The 21973-nt window shown below is 39.7% G+C and overlaps 2 protein-coding genes across 6 annotated transcripts in view; one reads left to right on the forward strand and one right to left on the reverse strand.

Moving 5' to 3' along the window:
• The window catches only part of LOC143027231 (uncharacterized), a 260660-nt gene extending 240013 nt beyond the window's left edge, over positions 1 to 20647 (forward strand). Inside the window, exon 2 of the mRNA XM_076188452.1 lies at positions 17655 to 20647. Within this exon, the coding sequence (XP_076044567.1) occupies positions 17655 to 20592 (2938 nt within the window). The 3' untranslated portion in view covers positions 20593 to 20647. The remainder of the gene's footprint in view (positions 1 to 17654) is intronic.
• LOC143027230 (uncharacterized) overlaps positions 1 to 21973 on the reverse strand; it is a 494887-nt gene that overhangs the window by 34923 nt on the left and 437991 nt on the right. For all 5 annotated transcript variants that reach the window (XM_076188447.1, XM_076188448.1, XM_076188450.1 and 2 more), the window contains 8 exons: positions 15365 to 15494; positions 13628 to 13810; positions 12604 to 12752; positions 11054 to 12379; positions 10424 to 10667; positions 5970 to 6208; positions 3557 to 3708; positions 564 to 687 (listed from right to left, as the gene is read on the reverse strand). In XM_076188447.1, the coding sequence (XP_076044562.1) occupies positions 564 to 687; positions 3557 to 3708; positions 5970 to 6208; positions 10424 to 10667; positions 11054 to 12379; positions 12604 to 12752; positions 13628 to 13810; positions 15365 to 15494 (2547 nt within the window). The remainder of the gene's footprint in view (positions 1 to 563; positions 688 to 3556; positions 3709 to 5969; positions 6209 to 10423; positions 10668 to 11053; positions 12380 to 12603; positions 12753 to 13627; positions 13811 to 15364; positions 15495 to 21973) is intronic.

Here is a 21973-nt window from a genome sequence, read left to right on the forward strand (position 1 = left end):
GAGAGAGAGAGAGAGAGAGGAGAGAGAGAGAGAGAGAGAGAGAGAGAGAGAGAGAGAGAGAGAGAGAGGAGAGAGAGAGAGGAGAGAGAGAGAGAGAGAGGAGAGAGAGAGAGAGAGAGAGAGAGAGAGAGAGAGAGAGAGAGAGAGAGAGAGAGAGAGAGAGAGAGAGAGAGAGAGAGAGAGAGAGAGGGGGGGGGGGGTAATTCTAGTATTTATTGGCCCCTTCCATGTTGGTTGTAGTTGTCCTTTCCTCCTGACTGTTGCTAAGCTACTTCATTCATCTCTATGGTAACCTCAAGGGAGCAAACGGGTTACAGCCTATCTTGGTTCACCCATTCCATAACACCAGACATTTTTCCTTTTATTCTGGTTGTCACTGAGTTATTTTAATTATCTCCACAGTACTTCATCATCAATGAATAAAGTACAAAAAAATTGTAATAAAATGATCCTATGAAAAGGCAACAATTCAATTTGCTAATGAATCTGTGAAGTGGCAACAAATCAACCACCCTGTAATTTGGCAAAAATTGAGTTTGACTACTATATTTTTTTCTCCTTACCTGAAATCAGAGACAACAGAGCTATGGTCATCATGGATGGACTGAACATCAAAGCTGCTCAATGAACTGACTGATGTGGCTCTTGAGAACATTAATGGTGTCTCCTCATAGTGCACACTCTTGTCTGTAACAGAGAAAAAAATTGTCTCTACATATTTCAGAGGCAAAAAGTGCACAAATAAAATGCCATTAGAAAGCCATAAATGTAATATCATCCATTAACAACTGGCTCACTTCTTACTTCCCTCCACTCTCACTCACTATATATGGGTGATTATGATCCTTGTACAAGGTCAGTAGCTCAGTTTGAATTTTTAAATGTTGAAGGTACATACATACAACAAAGGCTTTTTCCCCCTTATAAGGGAGGTAGCCAAAAAACGAAGGCATAAAATCCACTCCCACCCATTCCATCCCCACATATTCCACTCCCATTTACCACTGTCCCTCACTCTGATCTTGGCTCCTCCTCAACTACGGATCATCCCTGCATCTTGCCCACTGCCCTGGGTCAAAAGCAGTGTCGTAAGATACAGCACATCCACAGCAAGGCCATTTTATTAATTGGAAACATATAAAGAAGGAACAGACAAATATGTGCCTAAGCAGAAACAGAAAGGGGAGAACATAAAGTGCTGGTATAATAAAAAGTGTAGTGATGCTAAAGATAGAAGAGACAAAGCTTGGAAAAGATGGAAAAAAGACAAAAAAAAAGAGACTAAACGGCAAACATACATTAAACTGAGAAATGAATACGTAGACCTACGAAGAGAGGAAAAGAGAAACTATGAAAAAGATATAAAAGCAAAATGCAAAGATTAACCTAAACTATTTTAAGGATATGTAAATGACAAACTAAAAGACAAACACGAAATAATAAAACTGCGTGAAGGAAATCAAGAATATACAGAAGATGTAGAAATGGCTAAAGTAATGACCAGACACTTTAAGTCTATTTTTACAATTGAAAGCCCACAATTATGGGATCATAGTCACCAGGAAGGATCCCTTAAAATGAAAGGAACAATGGTGACACAGAGAGAAATAAGGGACCAAATAAAGAAACTCGATGTCAGAAAGTCACATGGGTGAGACGAAATAGCGAACTGGATATTAAAAGAATGTATAGATGAACTCACAGACAAAATACACAAGATAATTGACTTCTCACTCAAAGAAGGAAAAGTACCACAAGTACCAATATATAAGGGAGGAAATAAAGAAAATCCAACAAATTATAGACCAGTATCCGTTACAAGCACAATTACAAAAATATGCGAAAGTTATTAAAACAACTGGACTAAACACTTGGAAAAGAACAAAATATTAAACCCCAACCAATTTGGATTTAGAAGTGGAAGACCATGTACTACAACCTTAATATGCTTTTACTCAAGACTGCTAGACATAATACAAGAAAGAGATGGCTGGGCAGATTGTGCCTTCCTGGACCTACAAAAGGCTTTTGACAATGTACCACACAAAAAACTACTAAGAAAATTTGAAGTAATAGGTGGAATACAAGGAAAATTATTGGAATGGATGGAAGACTTCTTGGAAGGAAGAAAAATGAGAATGATACTTAGAGAAAAGAACTCAAAATGGGTAAACATGATATGTGGAGTACCCCCAAGGTTCTGTGTTGGTTCCAATGTTTGCTATTTATATAAACGACATGGATGAAGGAATTAAATGCTATATAAACTTCTTAGCAGATGATGCAGAACTACTGAAGAGAGTAACAAAGAAGACTGCAAATCTTTTCAGGGAGATTTGGACAAAGTCTGGAATTGAAGTAAAAAGAACAAAGTGAATTTCAACATTAAAAAATGTAGTATAATGAAATTTGGAAAAAGCAAAAATAGAATATCCGGTCAATACAAAATTGGAACAAAAGAAGTTACAAAAGTAAACTCAGAAAGAGACCTAGGAGTGATCATTTCAAATGACATGACACCAGACAAATATGTAAACAAAATAGTTGGAGAAACCTACAACTTAATAAGATCAATGAAAGTGGCCTTTGACTACATGGGCGAGGAAATGGTGATTATAATTTATCTTATATTATTTGTTTTTGTTTTGTTATCATTTGTCTGTCTGATTTTCATTTATTATTAGTTATATGTTAATTTATTATTTACTATTTACCTGTTTGTTTATTATTTTAACTATACCTATGCATTTATTTATGTATTTTATTTGTTATTTACATTATTATAGTTTTCATTTATTATTTTATTATTAATATTTTATTTTTTTTGCATCCGACCTAGATATGGATCAAAAGGTCTCCTGTCGGCATGCTCCGCCTTTGTAATCCTTTGAAAGTCCTAGTTACACTGATAAGACCAAAATTAGAGTATGCAGCAGCACTATGGACACCCAATACAAAAACAAAAACAAAGAAACTAGAAAGAATTCAAAGAGCACTAACAAAGATGGCACCAACACTCAGCATGTTGACATATGAACAAAGATTGGACAAACTAAACTTGTTAACCCTGGAGCAAAGAAGAGAAAGAGGCAATTTGATATCCATCTATAGAATTATGAAAGGGATGGAAATCCTTGACAGGGATGATCTACTTAAATGGGACAGAAGAAATACAAGGGGACACATGAAGAAACTTAAGAAGGACAGTTACAGAAGAGATTTGAAAAAGAACATCTTTCAACATAGAGTGATAGATACATGGAATAAATTAAAAGAGAAAACAGTGAGTACTAAAACTATACATGACTTTAAGAAAGAACTGGATGTGGAAAGATACAACTGCGGGTCCCTACGAGCATAGCTCTTCTCCCGCAAAATACAACTAGGTAAATACATTTAAACTCTTCCTCTCTTATGTTCCATGTTTCTGCCCCATACAGTGCTGTCAGTGTAATCACTTCATACAATCTCCTCTTAGCCTCCATTCCCAGCGTCCATTTCTCATTACACTTTTCAATCCCCTGATACAACAAGAATGTTAATTAGAGAAACTTACTTTCCAAGTTATTTTCATTCCTTTCCATCTGAGGTGTATGACTTTCCCTCTCGTCAGAAGTTCCATCCAGTTTTAGCTTTTCTCCTTTCACTAATGGAACTTCTCTTTGTTTCATGTTATCCGCATTCATCATGTCATTCATGATTCCATCTCTGTACCAAAAGCAAATCACATTCATATGGCATATAGTACTACACTAAAATCAAAACTAAATTGATAAAATTGTGATAACATACATATACCAATGGCTTTTTCTCACCTTACTAAGTAGGTAGCCAAAAAACAAGGAATAAAATCCACTCCCACTGACCCCCCTTCCTCTTTCTTATCTTGGTTCCTATTGGATGACAGGTCATCCCTGCATCTTGCCTACTGCCCTGGGTCAGATGCAATGCAGCAAGACACAGCACATCCACAGTAAGGCTGCTTCATTTAATTGGTGACCCCCCTCTCCATCCCCTCATGATAACATAAAAGTTATCAACCCTTTCCATACGGGACTGCTGGGACAGACAGTCTAGGGAACGACGACAACAACAACCCTTTCCATATGATGCCTACATAGGTGTCATGAGGAGAGTGGGTATATGAGGATGCCTGCATCGGCATCTTGATTATATTTATTTTGCAGTTGTAGCTGAGTGAACCCAAATTCTGTGAACTGGCTTGATCATATTTTCTATGGTTATTGATATTCACAATGAAAGAGATCGAATAATACAGCTTTAACTTTATATTCTATAATGCAAGTATTGTGATGTATCATCAAATCATCATACATCAGGCAGCTGATGCTGCCCAAGAAAATTTGACTCATATTCAAGAGGTTAATAGCTGACAAAATTAAATCTACATAGGACATAGCAAGTACAAAAATATATATACTTCATAAGTATTTACAGTACATTGTAAATGCTTTTAAGACTCTTTCTAACTACAGGGTCAGGCAAAATGATCTGACACATTTGTAGGTTTAATAAAATGCAAATGAAGTAAAGAAACAAAAAAGTGCTTTTATTTTTGAAAAGTACATATAATGCCATTTTGTTTCATTATGTTTTGAAAATTAAATCAGTCAAATGGGATCCATTATTGTCCACACACTGTCGAAGGCGTTCACGAAAGTTGTCTATAACTCGGCGGGTCATTTCATGTGGAATGGCAGTAATTTCTTGACGAATTGCATCTTTAAGTTGTTCAATAGATCGAGGGCGATTAATGTATACCTTTGACTTGAGATATCCCCAGAGAAAAAAATCGCACGGATTTAAATCAGGTGAACGGGCGGGCCAACCGATGTCACCACGCAATGAGATCAAATGACCAGGGAACATCTTCCTTAAAATCCCCATCGCACGTCGTGTTGTGTGGGCTTTTTCTCCATCCGGGCTATTTTTTTATCAGTGTAAACCTCAATTAAAAGGTATACATTAATCGCACTCTATCTATTAAACACCTTAAATATTTAATTCGTCAAGAATTTACTGCCATTCCACATGAAATGACCCGCCGAGTTATAGACAACTTTCGTGAACGCCTTCGATAGTGTGTGGACAATAATGGATCCCATTTGACTGATTTAATTTTCAAAACATAATGAAACAAAATGGCATTATATGTACTTTTCAAAAATAAAAGCACTTTTTTGTTTCTTTACATCATTTGCATTTTATTAAACCTACAAATGTGTCAGATCATTTTGACTGACCCTGTATATATTTTCACGTCCAAAAGGACCGATGATGGATGCCTACATAAGGTGGTTCTGCGTGATAGACACAAGAAAGAATCATCCCCTATTTGCCTATCTTTGCAGAACCCATGAATTTGATCAACTTCAACTGCATTCTCTCCACCTTTTCACAATAGGAGAGCTATCAGTTCTCTCTATGTGAAAAAAGTGTATTTGTGTGGAGGGGGGATGGGGTTGAATTTGATATTTTTTGTGCCTGACCCAGAAACTATTGTCCGACTCTCTAAGCTACACCTCCAGGTAAATTTAAGGGTATTGATAGATTACAAGGCAATGGTTCTCTCACAGGACCACCACTAGCAGGAGCCTATTACTGGTCCCACATAAGCTATACCTCAATAAAAAATCCATATCAATAAAGATAAAAGAAAATGTAAATACTAAAACAAATAATAATGATAACTGGTTAGCATCACTTAACCCTTTCAGTGTCTAGGAGCTGTTCACATCTAAATGAAACTGTCTAATGACTGCAAGAAAAAATTTAATATAGCATACCACTGTGTTGAAGATGTTAAAATAGTCTTAATCTCTATAGTATAGAAATTCCCTTGCTGAATAAAGCTGTTATACAGTAGGTCACTGAACATAAGGGATTAAAAACTATATGAATGAAGTAAAGAAAAAACAAAAAAGTATTTTGTTGAAATAATATTTTACCTTTCATTGTTGGCATTAATCTCTCCACTTGTAAGGGATGAAACTGAACTGAACCGAGAAAGGCAATCAGGTGTTCCTTCAACACAGTAAGTAACAGGTTTGTCTGGAGTCATGATGCCTGAACTCTGTCCACTTTTGGTTGGAGGAATGGGATGTTGAGGCAATGGTTCAAGAACATCTCGGGGTTCATCACTATCCTCCTCCAAGTCTTCTACTTCCATAACTTTATCTTCACTTTCCTGTTGAAAATTTTTATGATAAAAAGGTAATTTAATTTCTACCAGATATTGTAACTTATGCTGTGCAAGGCTATTTCTTAAATATAAATGTAAAAATCTAGCTAATCTTACACAAATACATACACCAATTTCTATAAATCATGAATACAGACACATATATAAATAATAAATATATCAAGTATGATGGTGTTATTCCCATGTTACCTCTTGACCTCCTGCATTTATTGAAATAAAGACATACATCCATCCCAAACCCATCCAAAAAAGTATTTATTAGCTCCAATCAGTCTTTGCTCCAACCCTACTCTAGTCACCTCTTCCTTTACAGTGGGGACCCAACACTCCACATAGCACCTCAACAACACTGCCACCTGGTGTCTGTTCACACTTCATATTCTCAAACACTTAGCACTGTGTCACCAATTATAGAATTCAGTCGTTCACATGTGCCATTGCTCCACAGACTTTCTACAGCAGTAGTTAAAATCTTAACACCAAACAGATTGCCAAGTTCTCTCATGTGAATATTATTATATTCAAGTCCACTGTCAGAGGTGTTTCCCTGGAGCACCAAACAATGAAATCCAATTTCTAAAGAAACTGCCCTCCACTGTCTTAGCAGACTTGTTGGTGATGGCTGATGCCAGACAATATCTTGTAGTAAGATCTACTACGATAAGAAAGAGATGCTGTCGCAGTGGATCTGAAACAGCTGCAATTACTTAATTAAATCTCTCTGCCATCTGCACACTGACAACTGGTCTAGATTTTGGGTGTTTATACACACTTCACAATTTTCAGTAACATTTCTAATCTGTTTCTCCATGTCCCTCTCCAACATTTCAGCATTTTGCAGCATCCTTGTTAATCTCTCTGCACCCAGATGGCTAAATTGATGATGAAATTTTAAAGTAGTTTTACTGCTATCTGGTGAAGCCAGCAACACGTTCTGAACCCCTGGTTCTAGTCACAAGAACAGTGGAAACATGTAGTGACCTGATGATACTACCTTTAATTTCACCCATCTATTCATAATCTTCACTGAATCCTTACCAAAATCAAGAACCATTTTCCCTTTTTTCAATGACTGCTTACTAATCAGAAGTGGAAGATTACATTCAACAACATCAGTTGACACTCCAATCTCACACCTCCACTCCAAAATGGAAATACTACATGGTCAATGGATCTATAGGTTACACCATCAGGAAACAAATGTACTACATTTTTCTTCTCTCAATATGGCCAACTCTTCACTGTACAGGTTGTTCACGTAATTATCCAACCACTGTTGACTGCTAACTGTGGTTGAACAACCAGTATCCAAAATACCACAATTTTGAGAGTCCTTATCTAAACGCATAATTTTAGTCTGACATTTTCATCACTGGTATATCATATGTTCCTCACTATTACTACCAGTATCTCATTCACTGATACCCCTAAATGACATCTCATTATTCTTGTACGAATGCAGACAATATCAAGCCCAATGGTAATGCAAATCACATATCACACATCTTGAAACTTGGTCATCATGACCCAGAGGATTGAGTCTTCGATTAGTCCCTTGATCATTCAAGTCAACTTGTGTCAACATTGCTGCTCCTCTTCCTCTTCTTCAAAATCTGTATCTCTGTGATGATCTATGTAGTCGCTGTCCATAGGTGGCATAATAGACCTCTTTATTATCACCACAAAAAACAGGCTCAGCTTTAATGCTTGAGGGACACTGCACCTATATCCATATCTGACTCCTGAGTTGAGTGCACACTCAATTGCTGACCAAGGACACATTTTAAAGTAGAATTCGTATTAGTATAGTTGATTTTGGAGACTGCTGACCTAACAATTTGAGTCGAACACTCAGCCATCATAAAATCCATCACAGAGTTTGGCAATATCATTCCTTCCTGCATAAACTTAAGTATCTATGTTCAAACTCACTCATATATTCACTAATATTCTTGTTATTTCTCCTGAAGTTATACAAATTATGAAATGCTGCAAATTGACATTGACATTTATCAGGCAAGAATAATGTGTCCAGTTTCTCAGTAATGTTCTTTACACCATTTTCACTCTTCAAAACTTTATTCAATTTCAGAAGATGCCATCCTAGCCCAGCCAGTTAATGACAAGTATAGCCAATGCCTGTTTATCTTTGGCTTAGCCATTTTTCCAATTTTCATATTCAGATTCATTATCAAACTTAGGGGGGAACTTAATTCAGGCCATTGTCATACTCTGCTACCAGTATTAGCTCAAATCAATCTTTGCTCCAACCCTGCTCTAATCACCTCTTCCTTTACACTTTGGAGCCAGCACTCCACATATCAGCTCAACAACACTGCCACCTGGTGCCTGGTCACTGAACCACATAAAATCCAATATGGCTGCCCTCAGTCAAATGACAACAAATGAACACCCCAACACTATTCATTATTCTTTCATCTTAGCTCTTCATGGATGAAGGGTCACCCCTGTCCCCTGCCCACTGCTTGGGTTAGAGGCAATGCAACAAGACACAGTGCCTCCACAGCAGGGCAGGACCCAACAGCTGAAGCTATAGGCTGTGAACTCCAAGGAGTCTGTTCATGGTGTGGCATACATCATGACTTACTACAAGTACTAACCATTCTTCCAAAGCAACCTTAGTACATGTCTCTCTCTCTCTCTCTTGTTTCCCATCTATGTGCAGATGGCAGATAGGGTTGATATAAGAATATTGGGACACTTTGGACACATGGAAAGGTTGAGTGAAGAAAGATTAGTAAGAGGTGTGTGGAAGGCAGAGGTGGATAGAGTGAATACGAGGGGATGACTGAGGATGAAATGGATGGATGGGGTGAAGGGGACATTGAGAAAGAGGGGAATGTCTGTTGAGCAAGGAAGGGAGAGGACAGGAGATACGGATGAGTGGAGAGTGACTGTGTATAGATGATATTGTTATGCAAGGAAGGGAGGGGTGGGGGATGGGGGATAAGGGGTGCGTATATGTGAATGATATTTTGACGCAACCCTAAGGGGTTTGTCCCCGTCTTCTATTTTTCTGCATTAGAGGATGGAGGTGGGGGGTTGATAATTAAGTGAAAATGCCTTCCTGTGGATGTGATGTGTCTTGCTGCATTGCTTCGGTCTCAGGACCCTGGATGGGTGCAGAGATGACCTGTCATCCATGAGGAGCTAAGATGAGAGGGAGGAAAGGGTGGTGGATGGGAGTGGAATGGGTGGGAATAAAATGTACGGTAGTGGGTATATGCCTTTTGATTTTGGCTTCCTGGTATGGGAGAAAAAGCCCTTGGTATAGATAGATTCTGTATATAGTAAAGGAAACTGTATAGTACAATGATTATTACTTTTTAGAATCATAACAATGATTTGAATAAATTCTATGACATATGGCCATGCTTTTCCCCCATCTTGCCATGATGAGGTGCCATAGGTGAGACAGGTGGGATGGGGTGGATAATCTTTATTATGATGATGATGATGATGATGATGATGATGATGATGATGATGATGATGATGATGATGATGATGATGATGATGATGACGACGATGATGATGATGACGACGACGACGATGACATGGTTTAATGTCACACATTTCCCCCCATATCAAGAGGCTAGGACGGTGCCCCTCACAGGGGGCTTTGTAGCATGGAATTTAATGAAACATGCCCTTGGTTCAACTTCATAGTGGCAGGATTCGAACTGCCCTCATCTTGACCTTCACCGCAAGTAACAATGCCCTAACCCACTCAGCCAGCGAGCTTCCTTTAATATATACAGTATATGTATATATATATACATATAAAATATTTAGCACATCCATGGGAAATAAGAAAAAGAGAGGCATGTACTAAGGTTGATTTGGCAGAATGGCTAGCAGTAAATGAAGATGTATGCCATACCCTGAATGAACTCCTTGGAGCATAAACTATAGTTTACTCCACCACCACTTGTTACATGGTGACCCCCTCCCCAACTTCATCCCCTCAAAAAAAAACTCAAACAAAGCAGACTAGAAGAAATCCTTTCAGGCCACATCATTCCTTTACCCATTCACAATCACTCTCCATTAACACCTATCTCTTGCCCTCTACCTTCTTGCTCAACAGCCATTCCTCCCATATCCAGTGCTCCTTTCAATACTACATATATCTATACATGATATATCTGTGCTACATTTACATTGCAAATTAAATTCTACCTGTTGAGCTTTGCTAGGAGGTGTTGCTTCTCTGCTGACTTCCTCTTTGATGGCTGGCTCCCGCAAGTCAGTCATGGAGGTTGCTGTTGAAAAGTTGTAAGGTGTCTCATATGGAGTTCCCTCTGTATAGTATGTTTTAACAGAATCATCCTGTACAAAAGGTGGCTCATAGTACTGCGAAGACACTGGAGGCTTGGCAGTACGACGATATGCCACACCTTCCTCCTCACGTTCCTCAGAATATCTGCAAAAGATTATTACAACACAAATTTAAGCTTTGATATTTTCTTTCCTTACATCAACAAAATTATATATCATACTATTTGTTGGTGACTAAGTTTTGAAGTGTGTGAAAGAAGAAAGTTGTAAGTGAATTAATCAACCATTGCTTTGTGTTTCACAAAGTGAATAACCTGCAGCCCCAAAGTGGCACTTCCTCTCCCCTACACATGCATATGTCATGTGTATCCAAAGCTCCCTTCAAGCCATCCATGCATCTCATTTTTTATCTTCTCTAGTTCACTCCACCTATTTCTGCTTTCCATACTTCTTTTTGATAGTTTTTCTTCATTCAGTTTATATCTACCAATTAAAAAGGTTAAATAATATAAAACCACAATGTCAAAATACCTGAGGCTAAAGTTGGTTGGTTGATCTGGATTATCAATATCAGTTTCTGCAAACGTGGGGCTGAATTTGTCAATCTTGTTTGCTGGTTCTTTTGCCCTGCTAGTGGAACCTTCCCGTACAAAGTTGTCCACTTGCAGAGATGGTGGGCCCTCAGTACTTTGAGTCAAGGCAGCCATAGACTCATTCTGAGCTTTAACAGTATTACTGTTGTTGCTTGCATATTTCAGACTATAGTTGACTGGCAATTCCTGAGAGTCAGCTTCAATATTTACATCAGCAATATTTCTACTATTATTGATGTATTTACTGTAATATTTGTAGTGTGCCTCACTAGGATATTGTTGTCCATTGGCAGCATTTCTATTTGGTGTTGCTGCTCTTTCTGAGTCGTTACTGTCCGTTGACCGTTTTCTTGAGACAGGAGGACTATAAACAGCTGTTTGAGTATCTGGAAGTCTTTCACTGCACCTGCCACTAACTGCACTATTTGTTACCACTGGAAGAGAAGAACAGCTTCCGTTCCGAGAGTAGGCTTCTTTCATACTTCTCATTCTTGCAAATATTTCATCTGCACTTCCAGTAAAACCCTGAGATTCTAAATGACGTTGCTGCTCTTCAAAATTCATATGAGCAACATCGGGATGTGCATGTGAAGGTGGGGCTACTGGATGTAAAGTAAGGTCCAATGGAGAGCTAGTTTCTTTGGTGTGTTCTCCATTCTTTTGATGATGACGAAGCAAAAGTTGTCTCATTCGGTCATGGGTGTTATCTGAATGCGTAGAAGCAATGGAATCTCTGCTTTCGGAACGTAATACAGAACTGTATTGTGATCCTAGTGAGTGGTGCATTCCATGACCACCTAAACCTGGAGCATAAAACTGTCCATTATCAACAAGAGGTTGCCCATACAAGTGAGGTTCCTCTTCTCTTGTGTGTGTTGGTGAGGATCTTGGAGATGTTTCAATATTGTCACAAGTCTCAGAAAGCGATGGGTCCAGTTCTTGCTCCAATGCTCTCTGCTTGCGAGCCTGAAGAGAAGGAAGACCCATTCCATGCCTAGGATCTGTGATAGACATGCCTTCAGGTCTTGCCTGAAGAAGATTTTTTAGGGCTGCACTAGATCCCATGGAAATCATTTTATGTTTGGAGTTAATAAGTGAACGCAGCATTGGTACTGCACCTAATTCCCATAACATTCGTTGGTCTTGAGTACAACGTGCCGAGAGGTTCCATAATGTTCCGCAAGCATTACTCACTACAGTTAAACTAGGAGATCTTAACTGTCCCAGTAAAGTCTGTAATGTGTTGTGCTCCCGCAAAATTTGCCTGAAACATAATTCTTTGCATTAAGTTCTGATCAATAATAGGATAATTTTTTCTTTTCCAATGCATGCCAGGAAATTTTTTTCACTTATACCAATAGAAGAAATCTGACAATGATCTTTATCTGTCTATACAACAGAGGTGTCCAAGTCAAATGATATATGATAAAACCTGGCATGGGAATTCTTCAACATGCTGGATGTAAACCAAGAACTGTAACACTATACCTGAGGTCCTCCCGAACAGCAATGTGACTAGAAACATTCCTGAGGATGCCACCACCATTCTCAACAATGGCCAGTGTTTTTGACTCAGACTTGTATGTGAGGGTGCTGCAGATGAAGGCCAGGGCACCATCAACCGCACAAATGTCAGCCTGGAAACCATTAAATGGTAGGGCCTATACTCCTTCAGACTTGGGTCTTGGAAGTCAATCCTATTTAATTCTTTGTGGTTTACTTCTCAAATTATCCTTTACACATTTCAATGATCTGATTAAATTAAACATCTACTATACAGCATACAAGATATTTCCAAATGCCATATAGAAAATTAATAAAATTTTCAATTAAATATTTCACAAAACTCCAAAGATCAAAGCACTAAATATCACTATACACCCAAAATTCTCAAAATTGTATAAGCTTTAAAACATTATACAATATAATTATTTTTATCAGTCACAATAGAAGCTATACTACATTCTTAATACTACAGGCAAACTTCATTATACATTTGGGTTGTGTTCCACGAAAACTGATCATATAGTGAATGACTATAACAAACATGACAACATGAGTTCATAGAAGAAATTTTTCCCAATATGATCAACCGAAAGGAGTTGGGAGCTTGGAGTGGAGAGTGGAGTGTCATTAAGGATAATGTGGGCAAAGATTGGGATGGGAGATGTGGGTGGCAGTGAGTTAGAGGTAAGTCTTAAAGGAGAGAGGCTTGAGGAAATGGATAATTCTAAGTATTTATAGGCACATATAGTCAGGAATGGAGGAATGGGGGTGAAGTTTAACTACAGAGTGAGGGAAGCTAGTAAATATCTTGTGGGGAATGAAAAATGTCACAATATTATTTCATATTAGACACAAAAAGAAGACTATATGAAGGGGTGATTCCAAAGCAAGCAACAGTATCACAAGGTTTGCCTGTACAGTAATCTTTAAGAAAATTAATGAATACTTTTAATAAACAACAAATCTGCTCACAAACCTTTTCATTCATCAGCTTCAAAGTATTTACCTTGTTATCACTACAGTGAGCTGATAAATTCCAGCATGCTGAAAGAATGACTTTGAGCGTTGATTCTTTTTTAGCAGAAAGGGCAACTTGCATTAGGGAAGTAACAGCTCCAACTTCTCTTAAACTCTGACGACTGCTGCTGTCTGCTCTCCAAGACAAGTTCCGTAAAACACTAGCTGTCACCTGAAAATTATTGTATATGTTCAATCTACCATTCACAAACTTAATTTCTTGTAGCATTTGTAATATAAACAAGTTCTGATCTGTGATCTTATATCTAATTTGATTTATTGAATATTTCCTTTATATTATGTCTTACTTTACACTTTACATTAACTCTTCTACTTTGATGAGATCCACTACATTAACTCATCTGGCATTAGCCAGAATAAAATCTAAAGAGTGCACCACCAGAGAAAAGGAGCTACTCAAGAAATATTGCAGAGGTTTTTTCTATGCTAAATAAAGTAATATGCCATTCATAAATATAATATTTGTAGATCATGTTACCATACCATATCCATAAAAAGGTCTGTATAGCTTAGTCCGAATATACACCCACACTAAAAAAAAAATTTAGGTCCTACATTCAGCTTCCTAAGTTATACTTCTGTTGCCAGACAAAGGGTACATACCAAGCATATCCTGAATCAACTTAGGCTGACTTTAAATCTCAGCCAAAAAACAATTACCACAGCATGAAAAGGCTGAATATTATTCTTTCCAACATCTACTGTACCTGGCAGAACTACCACTTACAGATAGATGTCATACTGAGAGCATATAAACAGGTTTTGTTTTGTTTATCTGTCACTGGATAATACGATAAGGAGAACAGTAACAAGTTGTTTGCTCTCCTGATGTAAATTAAGTTTTGGGAAATTACTAGCTAAAACATGTGAACACAGCTTGGTAGGCAAGCACTGAAACTCTCTATAATAGCCATTGCCTTGCAGAACTGCCTTGCATAGGTACACATTATTTGTTCCTAATTTTCTTTTATATACCTGAATATACATTGAAGACTCGTATCCCTACCACCTACCTCTAAAATCCATCAAAAAATTTACTACCATATGGAAATACAACCCCAGGATAATAACACTCAATCTCTAGACCAGATATAAAATCAAGATTTCATTAACTCTAGACTATTTTTTCTTCACTTTCCACTTAGGGGAACTGACAAACAGTGACTCCTCTTCTCTTTCTCTTCCCCCTATTACTAGCCTGAGACACAGAAACACACCTACACTAAAACAACACAGACAGCAGTCCAACATTTTATTCCTAAGAAATTTATGGGGGTTCAGTAACAATTATTATTACATTAACACATGCAGCTAACTGAATTGTCAATTATCAACTCTGTCAGATAAAAACATACCTATGCTATGGGAGTCAGTCACATCTCAGACTCCATGAAAATATCTACATGCCTGGCTACATTACTGTATAGATTTTACTGCCACATAGTACATTTATCAAACTGAATCTACATTAAAATGAACATTATGGTACACCAAATGCACACAAAAGTACTACATTGCTTAATAATATATAAACCATTATCACAACCACTTGAATATTGTATGGTCGAACTCCGATATATACAAAGACCTTCTAATTCATAAATAGATAAGAAAAATAAAGAAAACAGTTGAAGACAATGGTACAATCTCCCTTTTCTTAAGAAGACCTTAATATAAGGTTAAACAGTAAAGCATAGGCACCAACCTGCCGCAAATCTTCACTTGGTGAATGCAACTGTGAAACAAGAGCACGCATGAATGCCTTGAAAGAGCACAACAATGATTTGTTGGTTCCATCACCAAAGGTGAGGTTAGTCAAAGCCATGCATGCATATCTGTAAAAGAGTTAAAAGAACATATAACAATGGTCTGATGAGAAACACATAATACATACATACATATATACATAATATACATATACCAAAGGCTTTTTCCCCCTTACAAGGCGGGTAGCCAAAAAACTAAGGCATAAAAACCACTCCCACCCATTCCATCCCCACATGCTCCACTCCCCTCCACTCTCTTCCCTCCCTCTTATCTTGGCACCTCCTGGATGACTGGAGAAATCCCTTCAGGCTGCGTCAATTTATTTCTTCCACATACTCCCTCACCCCCCATCCCCTACCCACTCCCCCTCATGCATCAGTGTCATGCATACACAACCATTCTCTATTCACCCCTATCTTCTGTCCTCTACTGTCCTTCCTCTACAGACATTCCCGTCTTTCCCAATGTCCCTTTTACCCCATCCATCCATCTCATCATAGGTCACCCCAATGTTCACTTCTTCCACCTCTGCCTTCCACACTTTTTTTTCTGATCTTTCTTCACTCATTCATTCCATGTGTCCAAACCAGCCCAAAACTCTTCATCAACTCTATCTCCCAACTCCCTTTCCACACCTGTTCTCCTCACCTCTTTTCTCACTCTATCCAGCCTAGTAACCCCTATCATACTTCTCAGGTACCTCATCTCAAACACATTCAAACTCCTCCTCTCTTATGTTCCATGTTTCTGCCCCATACAGTGCTGTCAGTACAACCATTCCTTCATACAATCTCCTCTTAGCATCCATTCCCAAATGTCTATTTCTCATTACACTTTTTAATCCACCAAGGCATTTACTCGCTTCTCTCAATCTACATTATACCTCCACTCCTTTTCCTGCCACATTTGCACCCAAGTATCTAAAACTATCCACTTCCTCCAGTCTCTCTTCCTTAACACTCATTTCCAATCTTCTGCTACTTTCTCCCCTTATACATCTGATCACCTTACTTTTACCCACATTTATCTTCAACTTCCTTCTTTTGCACACCTTCCCAAACTCTGTCACTAACTTCCTCAATCTCTCCTCTGATCCTGCTACAAGTGCAGTGTCATCAGCGAACAACAAATGGCTTATCTCCCACTTTTCTCCATTTTCTTTAACCATCTCCAATCCCAGACATATTACCCTTGCATTTACCTCTTGCACTATGCCATCCATGTATAAATTGAACAGCCAGGGCGACATAACACATTCTGAACAAAGTTCCACCTTTATCTCAAACCACTCACTCTCTCCATTTCTAATCCTAACACAAGCTCTACTACTATCATAAAAACTCTTGACTGCTCTTAACAGCTTTCCTCCTATCCCATATATCTGCAATACCTCCCACAGTGCCTTCCTATCTACCCTGTCGTAAGCCTTTTCCAGATCCATAAACGCTTAAAAAATATCCTTACCTTTTCCTATAGCTTTCTCATATATCTGTCTTACCACAAAAATCTGATCTACACAACCTCTACCTGTCCTAAACCCACACTGTTCCCCACCAATTACTCCCTCTGTTCCTCTCCTAATCCTCTCAATCAAGATCCTCCCATAAGCCTTCCCAACTACACTTAACAAGCTGATCCCACTGAAATCTACTAAACTCACACTTGTCCCCCTTTCCCTTGTAAAGTGGAACTATACAGGCACTCCTCCAGTCCTTCAGCACTCTACCCTCTCTTAAACAAACATTAAATAATCTCACCAGCCAGTCCACCATCACAGAACCTCCTTTTTTTTTAGACATTCTACATGGGGGTATTGGCTGCTTGTTATTGTGGCGAAGTAGCATGCAGTCGATACTTTAGGGTCTATATGGGGCGCCCCTACGGACCAGAGCCACACATCATTTTGTCTATGATAGAAGAAATTCTGTTCATAGAGAAATGATGACACTTTTATACTACGACTGTCCCTCCGTTATGCTGTCCCCCAACCCCTTGTTGCTGTCCTGTACCATTTCTCTGAGTATTCTCTTTCTGATTGGGGGATTTCCCTGTGGTGGGGGAAAAGAATACTGCCACCAAGTTTTCCCACTTGGATCGTAAGAGGCGAGAAGAAAGGGACGGGGAGAGGGACTAGGCATCCTTCTCCCTGTAGCCCCACGGGGCACACATCCTAAAGACAAAAGTAAAGGCATAAGGGGTGCTGGCGGGCCTCGGGCCAGCACCCTAAGGTTTGGGTCTTTTAATGTGCGTGGATGTGGTACAGATGAGAGTAAAAGGGAAGAGATAGGTAGTATGTTTGTGAGAAGAAAGTTGGATGTGTTGGCTTTGAGTGAAACTAAGTTGAAAGGGAAGGGTGAGTGTATGTTTGGGAGTGTAAGTGGGAGGTTATCAGGAGTGAAGAGAGGGCGAGGGAGGGAAGGGGTGGCTATTCTTGTAAGTGAGGAGATAGGTAAAGGGGTAGTGGAGTGGAAGGAGGTTTCCTCAAGGATAATGTGGATGAAGGTGAAACTGGGAAAGGAGATGTGGGTCTTTGTAAGTGCATATGGGCCGGGCAGTGAGAAGAGTGTAGAAGAAAGGGAGGCCTTTTGGATAGATTTAAATGAGTGCATAGAGGGTTTAGGAAGAAATGTCAATGTAATAGTACTGGGAGACCTTAATGCTAGAGTGGGAAATGGTCCAATCGATGGAGTGGTTGGGAAGTGTGGAGTTCCAGGAAAGAATCGTAGTGGAGAGTTGATGGTGGAAATGTGTCTAGAAAGAGAGTTGATGATAGCAAATACAGTGTTTCGGAAGAAAGTCAAGCATAAGTACACATGGGAGAGGGTGGTGGAGGGAAGGGTGGTAGATAGAGCGCTAATGGATTATGTAGTGGTAAATAGGATTATGATAGGAAGAGTTAAGGATGTACATGTGCTAAGGGGAGAGGGTGGGGGAATATCAGATCATTTTTTGGTGGAAGGTAAGTTGAGAGTGGAGGATAGATGGAGAAGGAGGAAAGGGACAAAAGGTAGGGAGGTTCTTAGAGTGAACTCCTTGAATGAAAAGGAAAAGGAGAAGGAGTACGAAAAGAAGCTGAAGGAGGAGTGGGAGGGAGTAAAGGATAGAGCAGAGATGGGTGTGGAGGAGGAATGGGGATGTTTCAAGGAGGGAGTCTTAAAGTGTGCAAGGATGGTGTGTGGAACAAGAAGGACAGGGGGAAATAGAAGAAAGGGTAGTGAATGGTGGGATGAGGAAACAAAGAAGGTTGTAGAAGAGAAGAAGCGAGCATTCACAGATTGGTTACAAAAGAGGACAGGGGAGTCATATGAGAGGTACAAAGAAAAGAAAAGAGAAGTAAAGCAAAAGGTAAAGGAGGCAAAGAGGAGAGCAGATGTGAAATGGGGTAAGAGTATGACAGAAAATTTTGAAAGTAATAAAAAGATGTTTTGGAAAGAAATTAAGAGAGGAAGAGGAGGCGAATCAAGTAGGGAAGAAAAGGTAAAAGGTACAGATGGAGAGTTGATAATGGAAGAGATGGCAGTGAGGGGAAGATGGGCAGAATATTTTAGGGAGTTGCTAAATGTGAAGGAGGATAGGGAAGGAAAGATAGCTGCAGTGGGAAATACGAAGAAAATGAGAGTGATGAGTGAGGAGAACGGAGGAGAAATAAGGAAGGATGAGGTGAAGGCAGTTGTAAAGATGATGAAAGCAGGTAAGGCACCTGGTCTGGATGGATGTCATGCAGAATGTCTGAAAAAGGGAGGTTCAGTGATGGTGGACTGGTTGGTGAGATTATTTAATGTTTGCTGGAGAGAGGGTAAAGTACCGGAGGACTGGAGTAGTGCCTGTATAGTTCCTCTTTACAAGGGAAAAGGGGACAAGTGTGAATGTAGTAATTTCAGAGGGATTAGCCTGTTGAGTGTAGTAGGGAAGGCTTATGGGAGAATCTTAATTGAGAGGATTAGGAGAGGAACAGAAGGAGTAATTGGTGAGGAACAGTGTGGATTTAGGACGGGTAGAGGTTGTGTAGATCAGATCTTTGTGGTAAGACAGATATGTGAGAAAGCTATAGGAAAGGGGAAGGATATTTTTTGGGCTTTTATGGATCTGGAAAAGGCTTATGATAGGGTAGACAGAAAGGCACTGTGGGAGGTTATGCAGATTTATGGGATAGGAGGAAAGCTTTTGGGAGCTGTCAAGAGTTTTTATGTGAGTAGTAGAGCATGTGTTAGGATTGGAAATGGAGAGAGTGAGTGGTTTGAAGTAAAGGTGGGACTTCGTCAAGGATGCGTTATGTCGCCCTGGCTGTTCAACTTATACATGGATGGGGTGGTGCGAGAGGTGAATGCTAGGGTAGTGAGTCAGGGATTGGAGATGGTTAAAGAAAATGGAGAAAAGTGGGAGGTGAGCCAGCTGTTGTTTGCGGACGACACTGCGCTTGTGGCAGGGTCAGAGGAGGGATTGAGGAAGCTGGTGGCAGAGTTTGGGAGAGTATGTGATAGAAGAAAGCTAAAGATAAATGTGGGTAAAAGTAAGGTGATGAGATGTACAAGGGGTGAAAGTGGCAGTAGACTGGAAGTGAACATTAAGGGAGAGCGACTGGAGGAAGTGGATAGTTTTAGATACTTGGGTGCAAGTGTAGCAGGAAAAGGTGGAGTGAAGGTGGAGGTAGAATGTAGATTGAGAGAAGCAAGTAAATGCCTTGGTGGTTTAAAGAGTGTAATGAGAAATAGACATTTGGGAATGGATGCGAAGAGGAGACTGTATGAAGGAGTGATTGTGCCAACAGCACTGTATGGGGCAGAAACGTGGAACATAAGAGAAGAAGAGAGAAGGAGTTTGAATGTGTTTGAGATGAGGTGTCTGAGAAGTATGGTGGGGGTTACTAGGCTAGATAGAGTGAGAAATGAGGAGGTGAGGAGGAGAACAGGGGTGAAAAAGGATTTGGGAGATAGGGTTGATGAAAGAATATTAGGATGGTTTGGACACATGGAAAGAATGAGTGACGAAAGACTAGTAAAAGAGGTATGGAAGGCAGATGTGGAGGGAGTGAACATGAGGGGACGTCCTAGGATGAGGTGGATGGATGGGGTGAAGGGGGCTTTGGGGAAGAGGGGAATGTCTGTTGAGGAAGGAAGGGAGAGGACGGAAGACAGAGGTGAGTGGAGAATGGTTGTATATGGATGATGTTGTGACGACATGAGGAGGAATAGGCGGGGGGTGGGGGGGGGGGTAGTATGTGTGAGTAAATTTTGACGCAGCCCGAAGGGATTTCTCCCCGTCCTCTCCTTATATGCAAAGGGGGACGGAGAGGGGGGGTCGCCGATTAAATGAAGCGGCCTTGCTGTGGATGTACTGTGTCTTGCGACACTGCTTCTGACCCAGGGCGGTGGGCAGGGTTCAGGGATGACCCGTCATCCAGGAGGTGCTCAGATGAGAGGAAGGGTGGGAGGGGTGTGGAGTGTATTTAGGGATGAAATGGGTGGGAGTGTTTTTATGCCTTTCCTTTTGTGGCTACCTCCCTTGGAAGGGGGAAAAAGCCTTGGTATATAAAAAATAAATAAAATAAACATGACATCCATCCAGACCAGGTGCCTCACCTGCTCTCATCATCTTAACAACTTCCTTCACTTCATCTTTCCTTATTTCTCCTCCATTTTCCTCACTCATTACGGTCATTTTCTTAGTGCTTCCCACTGCAACTATCTTTCCCTCACTATCCTCCTTTACATTTAGCAACTCCCTAAAATACTCTCCCCATCTTCCTCTTACTGTCTTCTCTTCCATTATCATCTCTCCATCTGCACCTTTTACCTTTTCTTCTCTACTTGATTCGCCTCCTCTTCCTCTCTTAATTTCTTTCCAAAACATTTTTTATTACTTTCAAAATTTTCTGTCATACTCTTACCACATTTCACATCTGCTCTCCTCTTTGCCTCCTTTATCTTATGCTTTACTTCTCTTTTCTCTTCTTTGTACCTCTCATATGACTCCCTCGTCCTATATTGTAACCAATCTGTGAAAGCTTGCTTCTTCTCTTCTACAACCTTCTTTGTTACCTCATTCCACCACTCACTACCCTTCCTTCTATTTCCTCCCATCCTTCTTGTTCCACACACCATCTTTGCACATCTTGTAGCTCCCTCCTTGAACCATCACCATTCCTCCTCCACTCCTAGTTCTACTCTATTCTTCATTCTCCTACTCCTCTCTCTGTTTCTTCTTGTACTCCTTTTCTTTCTCATTTGAGCAGTTCACTCTAAGTCCCTCCTTACCTTCTGTCCTTTTCCTTTTTCTCCATCTATATTCCACTTTCAACTTACCTTCCACCAAAAAATGATCTGATATTCCCCAATTCTCTCTCTTTAGAACATATACATCCTTAACTCTTCCTACTATACTCTTGGTTACCACTATATAGTCCATTAACGCTCTATCTACCACCTTTCCATCCACCACCATCTTCCACGTGTACTTATGCTTGACTTTCTTCCTAAACACTGTACACAACAAAAATGCATGTACTCATGGACTCAACCATGAAGAGAGAGAGAGAGAGAGAGAGAGA

This window comes from Oratosquilla oratoria, chromosome 7 (genome assembly GCF_046742065.1).
Source record: "Oratosquilla oratoria isolate Oo_2021 chromosome 7, ASM4674206v1, whole genome shotgun sequence".
NCBI lineage: Eukaryota > Metazoa > Arthropoda > Malacostraca > Stomatopoda > Squillidae > Oratosquilla > Oratosquilla oratoria.